Here is an 8,899-nt window from a genome sequence, read left to right on the forward strand (position 1 = left end):
TCACTTTAACAGGACAACTCGATAAACAGTTTGTTGGATATCATCGTTGAAAGATATGAGCTGTAGGAAGCTTAGAACTGAAAGAAATTAGGGGAGGTCGTTGTTTAAATTTGGATACATAAGTCTGGATGGTGATAGTGACGGTTGAAATTCCTTTTTTCTATATAAAAAAAAGAACACCAAAAATAATAAATCTTGCTAGCTATCAAGAACACGATATATTAATAAAACTGTGTAAATAGACAATATAATACCAAAGAGAATACAGTTATTGAGGAAAATAAAAGTTTAAGGGTGCTGAAGAGAAGTCAAACTCTAGGTAAGAAAAATATTGTGAAGCAAGCAGATGAAAATAGACAAATAACAATAGATAAAGATAAGATAATTAAAATAGTTAAGGAATTTTACACAGAATTATATACAGAACAGAATAAAAAAGTTGACAATGCACCAAGTTGAGAAAAGTCAAAGTTTGGCTTTAGAGGGCATTCCAGTATAACAATTAAAGAAGTCTCAAAGCTATTATGTCACATGAAAAACAATTAACCACCTTATTTTCCACCTTATATAAAATAAACTATTGATTTTACTTAATTGAATTTCTGACATTTTTAGGCCACTGATACAACAGCATCTTGTCTAACTTCTATTTTTACTATGCTCGGTATGTTTCAAGATGTACAGGTAAATAAAAACATTTTTGGTTGTATTTTCTATTTAATTTTTAAATCCTAAAATAATTGTTATTTCATTATAGATAAATCTTTATAAATTATAATCGCGAAAAAGCTGTGATTCGCAAAAAAAATATATTCTTATTAGATTCTTTTACATAATTCCTTTTGAGAGACGCTTTAGAATGTGAATCAAAATGTCGAATTTGCTTAAGCAGTTTTTTAAAGAAATTGTAACAATCAACTGTTTCGCTCCGAAAAAATAAAGTTCCAAACAACTTTGTTCCGTGTTCTGTTACTAAAGTTAATTGTTTTTGAGATACAAGTAATTTAATATTTACAAAAACTCAATCAAAAGTTCAAAAACACAGATAAAATTTTACTTTTGAGGTTAGTAGGGCTCGAAATTCCTTATATTAATTCCTTTGACCAAGTAACTATCTAGTTGACTCATCACTTATATTTTCTAATTACTAGTGATGCTTTAGAAAATAATCTCTCTGCAGGTACTGAAGTTGCAGGTATTGAAAAAAAAAAACGGGCCATCTTTTTATGTGGCAAAAAATTCGCATACATGTATCAAGCGCACATCTTCTTTTGGTGATAAGATAACAAACTATAATCCACTTATTAAAGCAAATAAATGTTAAAAAGGAAAAGACAGTTAAGATTTTATTTCACGTATAGGGAGCTTGCGCATCCGTTTATACGTATTTCAGCCCAATAGGCATCATCAGAACGGCTCTCGCACACGCTCTGAACGTGAAATAAATCTTTTCTGTCTTAGGCAGCAACTCTAACATGGCTTCGTATAGACGCAATGTAGCGACATCTAATAATAAAATCGTAGACTAATTTTCGAAACCAAATTCAAGAATTCCGCTTTAATCTGTGTCTTCTAAGAATTGCAAGGCAAAACAGACGTTGATAAAGATGTTAAGAGAGACATGGGGAATCTAAAATTTGCATTCCACAACATATCTCCTCAACTAAGCAAAATTCTTAGCGAATTGGTTTGTAGTACTCGTACAGAGTATATCAAAATAAAAAGAAAAAAGCAGTTAAGATTTTATTTCACGTATAGGGAGCTTGCGCACCCGTTTATACGTATTTCAGCTACATTGCTAAAACCGGTCCCGTACCTTTTGCAGAGTCTTCGTAATACCAAAGTGTTCACCTTATGCACCGTCATGCAACTGATGCAATACTTCTGACACTTCACTTTTAGATACAATCAATTGAAGTTTAGATTCTGTACCATCATCGTTCTCAAAGGTTCTATATAGAAGATAATTTTTTAACATTAGGCAGTTCCATTGGCTCCAATAAGACTTGACTTCTGGACTACATACACTAATGTCTTGCCAAGTAGGTCTCTCACTTCGACGCATCTAATCCAATACTCTTTTTATACATGGATCATCTGCTTGAGTGTCTTGTAGCTGTTGAGGCTGCCTTTGATCATTAATGACGGTGGTTCGTCTCACGAGGCCGTTTTCTAATTTAAGACAGTGATTACAATTTACATTGCATGGCCGTCTTGTCTGGGCATCAGCATTCTTATGACATTTTACAGCCCAGTGTTCGGTCTGTTCTAGCTTTTTGACTGTTGCATTATTTTATTGCAATATACGGCAAATATGACCTATCTCGCCACCATTGCAACATCTGGGTTGGCGTCTCTTTGGCATCGTATCTCGAACTATTTTTTGTACAATTTCCTTCAGACGTTTATCGTTTTGTTCGTCGCTCTCTTTAGAAGTTCGTACTCGATAGCTCCCTGAAGCTTGACTAGCTGTTTTGTTTCGTGTTCCAAAGCAATGACGAGCGCTTTATTTAAAACTTTCGGTCTTGCTAGTCGTAAAGCTTTCTGTAGTTCACTGTCCCTTAACCCATTGATAAATGTATGTACAGCAATTTCTTCCAATATGTTGTCCGGTGCATTCGAATAAGCCAACAACGCTATACGAGTAACATCTGCTTCAAATTCTTGCAAATTCTCACTTGCTTGTTGAATTCTACTTCTTATTTGTACTTTGTAGACTTGTAGATGGGCATTTCCGTAACGTTTGTCTAGTTGAGTAAACAAGGTCTGCTAACATTTTTCTTGACCCTTAGAAGACTTCCCATCAAATGGCGTCAATTTGAATCTCATATGATGTGTCGTTTCGTCTCTCGGTGAGTCTTCTTTTACTACAGCATCTAAAACTACAGGATTAACTGGTAGTAGCACTTTTGTATTGGTTATCATGCTCTCTAACTGTTTAATCTTCTCTTCTACCTTATCGAATGTTCTAGAAATTTCTATAAATTTCTCATTGTTCTTTGTAGAAGTTTCTTCCATCATTTAAAAAACATTTTCAATTTTCTCGTCGAATCATCTAGAAACATTTTTGAATTTATCATTAATTATTAGAGAAACATTTTCAAATTTCTCCTCATCCTTTCAAGAATTTTCTTCGATAATTTGAGAAACATTTTAGAATTTTATAACAATTATTTTCGTTAAAACTGCTGCAGGGTCATCGCGTTCTTCTAGTTGCTTACGCAACTGTTTGACTTAAAGTTCTACTAGCAGCATCTTTGATCAGGCACACACGTACTTTTTTTTTAAGTTCTTTCTTACTAATATCACTACCTAACTACGCGGATGTTCCCGACGAACAATACTTTTTAAAAGTTCAAAAGTGTTTTTCAAAAGTCACTGCTGAATTTATTTTTTAATTAATAAATTATCTCACACCGTGACACCAACTGTAGCGTTTTTAAATAAAACGAGCAGTCATAACTTATATAGATACCTTTATTTATGAGTTTACAGTACGATAATATCTTATTGACTAACCTAACTCATAACAGCGCTGCATATATATACCAAAAGTATTATTCGAGAATCATCTGGAGTAATCCATCTCTCTTCTCCTAGTCGGAAGCGTCTCGAGGTTATTGAGAACGCCATCAATTGTAAATTTTAGATTCATCCTTCAAAGAATTGTGACACTTACCACGCATCGGAGGTATTCTATTTCGTTACAATATTAAGACCAAACATAATTTAAAACATAAATTATGTATCCTCGATATGTTATTATTGTTATTGACTTAATAATAGTGTGGTGTTTTCTTTCTATTAATTTCCTTTTTAATATGGGTAACCAGATCCTACTGCATTCTGCCGAGGAATTTGCGATGCAATTGGATTCATTTCGCATAATTAGATCCGCTTCTTTGGTTTAAATAAACGCCAAATAAAATTAAAAGTAAAATTGTGGCTTATTCCCAACAAAAATAGTAAACTGTATTAAGATGCTACAAGATAATAGCTTTAGAACAATATTAAGAACATTTATTAATTCTAAGGCGTATTAAAAGTGGGTTAGCTAGTAATTAGTAGAATTCATAAATTAAATAGTCAGCAAATTAGTATTCTTCGGCTTCGTTTACTATGGTATAAAAATGATAACTCTGATGGCAAAGTTAAAATAGATAATAAAAGAAAAAGAAAAAGTTATTGACGCAATTAAAATTGAAAATACCTTACAAAATTAAGCCAAACAACTTCTTCTTCTTCTTCTTCGTCTAGCCATTCACGTCCACATCTGAACATAAGCCTCTTCAAGTCTTCCTTTCTATTGTTTTTTATTGTACGCTACTTGTAGCCAATTTTTCCCGGCAGTCCTTTTCAGATCATCTGTCCATCTCATAGGAGGTCTGCTTCTGGGTCTTTTGTGTTGGTATGTTTTCCAGGTTAAAATTGATCTGTGCCATTTGTTTAGATCGCTCCTAGCTACATGTCCAGCGTATTCCCATTTCAACTTTAATGATTTTTGCACCACATCGGTGACTTTGGTTTTCTGTCTTATCCATGTGTTTGTTTTCTTGTCCTTAAGTGATATACCTAGCATTGCTCTTTCCATCGCGTGTTGAGTGACTCTAAGTATATTCATATTCTTTTTTGTGATTGTCCATGTTTGTGCCGCATAAGTTAATATCGGAATAATGCATGCATCAAAAACTTTAGATCTAAGATGTAATTGAATTTGTTGATTTCTGAGTATATAGTTCAGTTTACCGAATGCTGCCTAAGCTAACTTTCTTCTTCTTTTTATTTCTTCAGTTTGAATTTCCCTATTTAGTATTATTTTTTGTCCTAAGTATATATATTCTTCAACTTTTTCTATAACTTTATAGTTTTTTATTTAGCCAAACAACGAAATGTACAAACATGTATTCTCGAAAATATCGCGTAAAGAATGGTATTAAAATATCTTTTTCTTCTTCTTCAGCCTATATTCGTCCACTGCTGGACATAGGCCTGTTCCATTTGCTTCCATTGATTTCTACTCTTGGCAATTGACTTGTTTGATATCATCTGCCCACCTCTTCTGCGGTCTGCTTACTCCTCGCTTGTTCTCTCTTGGTCTCCAGTTTGTTAATTTCTATGTCCATTTTTCGGGATTATCTCGAGCAACATGTCCGACCCATTGCGACTTAAGCCTTTCTATATATGTTCTGCGACATCAGTAATCAATAATCAGTAATTAAAACATAACAAGGAGAAATGGTAATTCTGCTTAGAAAAGTTAATTAAAAAAATTATAGTAAAGATAGTGGTATAAAATTAATAAATAATATGTTTTTTGCGTGACCTTTTTAGAAACATTCATTTTTTTTAGCACATTTATGAAACTAATTTTTTGAAAACCTATTTATAAAACCTATTTTTTAAATAAAATAATTTTAAAGATCTGCTCACTGTTTATGTTTTTTTAGCAAAAAGTTTTTGACGAGTTAATTGATATTTTGGGACCAGATAGAAGAGCTTTTCCTGAAGATCTACCACAAATGAAATATTTAGAAAGGGTAATAAAGGAAACGATGAGGATATTTCCTGTTGTTCCATTGTTAGGAAGAACTTTAGATGAAGATATCGATGGAGGTAATGTATTTTTAAGTATTTATCTATTTTTATCTGCCTTGCTGGTTATAAATAATAGTATTTTATCGTTTAATGGTACTGTACGGATGGCACCGTACAAGGATAGCAATAGACGTGATATGCAAGCAAACCAGAGAAGGGGGAATTTATTTGTGACTTAATTTGCAGGTTGGTCACGGTTTCTATAAATATTGACTAATTTCTAACTGTCGGACTAGCGGAATACTGCACACGATCATTGCTAATAAATGGAAGAAAGGCTAAACGAAAAGGAAAATGTGCACAATATGTTCTATAGTACAAATAAGAAAAAACATAATTTGTAAATTGCAGAATAAAAAAATAATTTTAGCGGACGCTAAAATTTTAGAGGCCTCCAAAATTTAACGGAAGTGTTACAGAATACACCCCTTTATGTATTAATAAAAATTGATTTTGTACACAAAATTTGTTAACGTGGAGAATCGCTTATACAGTGAAACTATTCAAATAAACAGCTTAGTGGTTGTCGATCAACTCTCCCGTAATTTGAAATCTGATTATGTGCATCATAGTATTTGTATGTCTATTCCTATTCTGGTTCTATTGTAAAAGAAATAAATACATTTTATATATTTATATTCATGTTTTCAGCTTTTGTTACTTCTAAAATATTAAACACAAATATTTTTAAATTGATTGTTATTTTAGGTGATATGGTTTTTCCAAGTGGGAGTTCAGTCATTGTTGGGACCGTATTTGTTCACAGAAATCCGGTTTATTGGCCTGATCCGTTAAAATTTGATCCAGATCGATTTTTGTCTGAAAATATTGCGAAAAGACATCCATGCACATATATACCGTTTTCTTATGGACCAAGAAATTGTATAGGTAAGATACTATATTTCGATATAGTTGTAAGTAGGGTTTCACGTGGGATAACGGGACGCTGGAGAGACTCATGTCCGATCCCGTGTCCCTCACTTTCCCCTCTGTACCGTCCCGCGTCCCGTCATGCAGCTATTTTTGTTGTCCCGTCTCACGACCTTTCACGTGTTACGCGGGTCGTCCCGCAGTACGTCCCGCTGTCCCGTAAACCTAACTTAATTTATATTTTCTAAATAAGTAAATATATTTTTAATTTTTTCTGAGCATATTTTGTTTTTACAAATTGTCTTAATAATTAAACATCAAAATTATATTTAATCAAATAAAAGGCAGATATCAAGCACAGTTTTTTATTAAATCCCAAGCACTTTCGCCCCTAAAGCATCTTTAGGGGTATTTCGTCAAAATTAGGCTATCCAACAATTTATTGAATGTCATAAACATTAACTAATATATTTACACAACGCGAGACAAAGGAAAAGAGTTTATAAATTATTTAAACTTCACTTCAAAATTACATCATTTAAAAAATTTAATAATTACTTCAGTTTCTACAAGTAGCATCTTTTCCCGTACAATGTATTGCGTAAAATTTTTTATTTTTTTGAGTTTTTCCTAACGCCTTTTTCTGTGGGTTTTAGGTTTTTATTTTGTTGCATTCTTGCATTTATCGTCAATTTAATGATTTTTACGGGTACAATTTTCTGTTCTTATTTTATCTTTTGCTGTTACATCAATATCTTCCTTGATTTTGGTCCAGTAGAAGTCTATATATGTTTGGCATTCTTCATTTTATATTTTAATTTTTTAGCCTGTTAATGATGTTTTCCGAGTACCGTTCTGCAATTGTTGCATCTCTCAGCTTTTACAGATTCAATTTTTTATCCATTTTATTTTTGTTACTGATGTTTGGAATTTTAGCCCTTAGAATATTGAGATCACTAAGAAATAATCTGAGTCTATGTTTGCGCCTCTATAACTTATGCAGTTTACTACGTCTGTTCCATGCCTTAAATCTATTAAGATGTGATCCATCTGACTCGTTGTTCTACTATCATGAGAGGTCCAGGTTACCTTCTGTATATTCTGGTGTTCAAAATAGGTGCTAAAGTCTCTTCTATTTAGTGCTGCTGCTAAGTTTATGAGTCGTAATTCATTATTGCTACTGAAGTTGTGTAGGGTATGCCTTCCTGTAGTGGACATGAAAACTCGCTCTCGTTCTATTCTTTAATTCATGTCACCTAACACAATATAAGTATCATTTCTGTGACATCTTCTCTAGGCTTGCTCTAGGTCTTCGAAGAACTGTTTTTTTATTTCGCCTGGTTTGTCATCTGTTGGTCATGTGCATTGATCAAACCGTGATTGAATAATTCACCTTTTACGTGCAAACAGTAAATTTTTTTACTATAGGCTTTAAATCAATAATAAGGTCTTTTGTTCTTTGGTTTAAAATAGATCCCACCCCATGTGTTTACTTATATTGCAGCTATAATATATAAAATAGGTTCTCTTGTCAAAAGTGCCAGTTCTCGTTCATCGCTTTTGTTGTTCCGTCTAGCTAATAGTTCCTAAGGTTCCGTAACATTGTTCCATTGGAACCCACATGTCCCTCGGAGACGCGTGGGTTGTACGAGCGCGCGCGTTTGGGTGTGTGTGTGTGTGTGTAGGTGTGTTTGTGTGTGTGTATGAATCTACAAATATTGGCACCCAGTACAGTATATGCAACTTTGTCTTGTCACTGTCAGAATAATCCGATTAAAAATGTCAGAGATATATAAAAAAATTTTATTTATATTATGTATATTTTAGGTTCAAAATACGCCATGATGAATATGAAAACGGTTTTGTCTGCAGTTCTGCGAAAATACAAAATCTTTACTGAATATAAAAGTGTTGAAGAGATTAAATTATCGACGAACCTGGTTTTGAGACTGAAGGATGGGCCCAAAGTGTGGATTGAACTTAGATAGTTTAAAGTTATGGTGATAAACTACAATTATAATGATAAATAAAGTTTTAATGCAGCTAATGCCTTTTACCTTCTTACTAGTTATTGGGATATAAATGCGTTAATCTAGGGATATGCTAAGATGTAAAATACAGCAATAATTTTAAAATTTTAGATTAAAATAATAAAAAACCTTATCGATGGTTCTTGATAATCACTTGATAAGAAGATGCTAAAAGTAAAAGGGTCTCTAGTGTTGTCGCCTGCAGAATAGTATTATTTGAAATTTACCTTAATTGGTCACCAATGGGAAGATACTTATGTAAAGTACTGAAATGATATTATTTAAAAAATTAATTTATAAGTTACACATTAGATAATATTAGATATTTGGTTATTTTAATAAGTTATATACTAGAGAATTTAATAAAAATTATTTATGTGAGGGCATTTTTAAGAAATTAGCAT

General features: G+C 32.7%; 1 protein-coding gene across 1 annotated transcript in view; it reads left to right on the forward strand.

The window, feature by feature from the left end:
- The window catches only part of LOC140436701 (cytochrome P450 4C1-like), a 56,920-nt gene extending 48,412 nt beyond the window's left edge, over nt 1–8,508 (forward strand). Inside the window, exons 9-12 of the mRNA XM_072525742.1 lie at nt 616–684; nt 5,448–5,613; nt 6,304–6,483; nt 8,293–8,508. Of these exons, the coding sequence (XP_072381843.1) occupies nt 616–684; nt 5,448–5,613; nt 6,304–6,483; nt 8,293–8,453 (576 nt within the window). The 3' untranslated portion in view covers nt 8,454–8,508. The remainder of the gene's footprint in view (nt 1–615; nt 685–5,447; nt 5,614–6,303; nt 6,484–8,292) is intronic.
- Nucleotides 8,509–8,899: the final 391 nt, after the last annotated feature.

This window comes from Diabrotica undecimpunctata, chromosome 3 (assembly GCF_040954645.1).
Source record: "Diabrotica undecimpunctata isolate CICGRU chromosome 3, icDiaUnde3, whole genome shotgun sequence".
NCBI classification, from domain to species: Eukaryota; Metazoa; Arthropoda; class Insecta; order Coleoptera; family Chrysomelidae; genus Diabrotica; species Diabrotica undecimpunctata.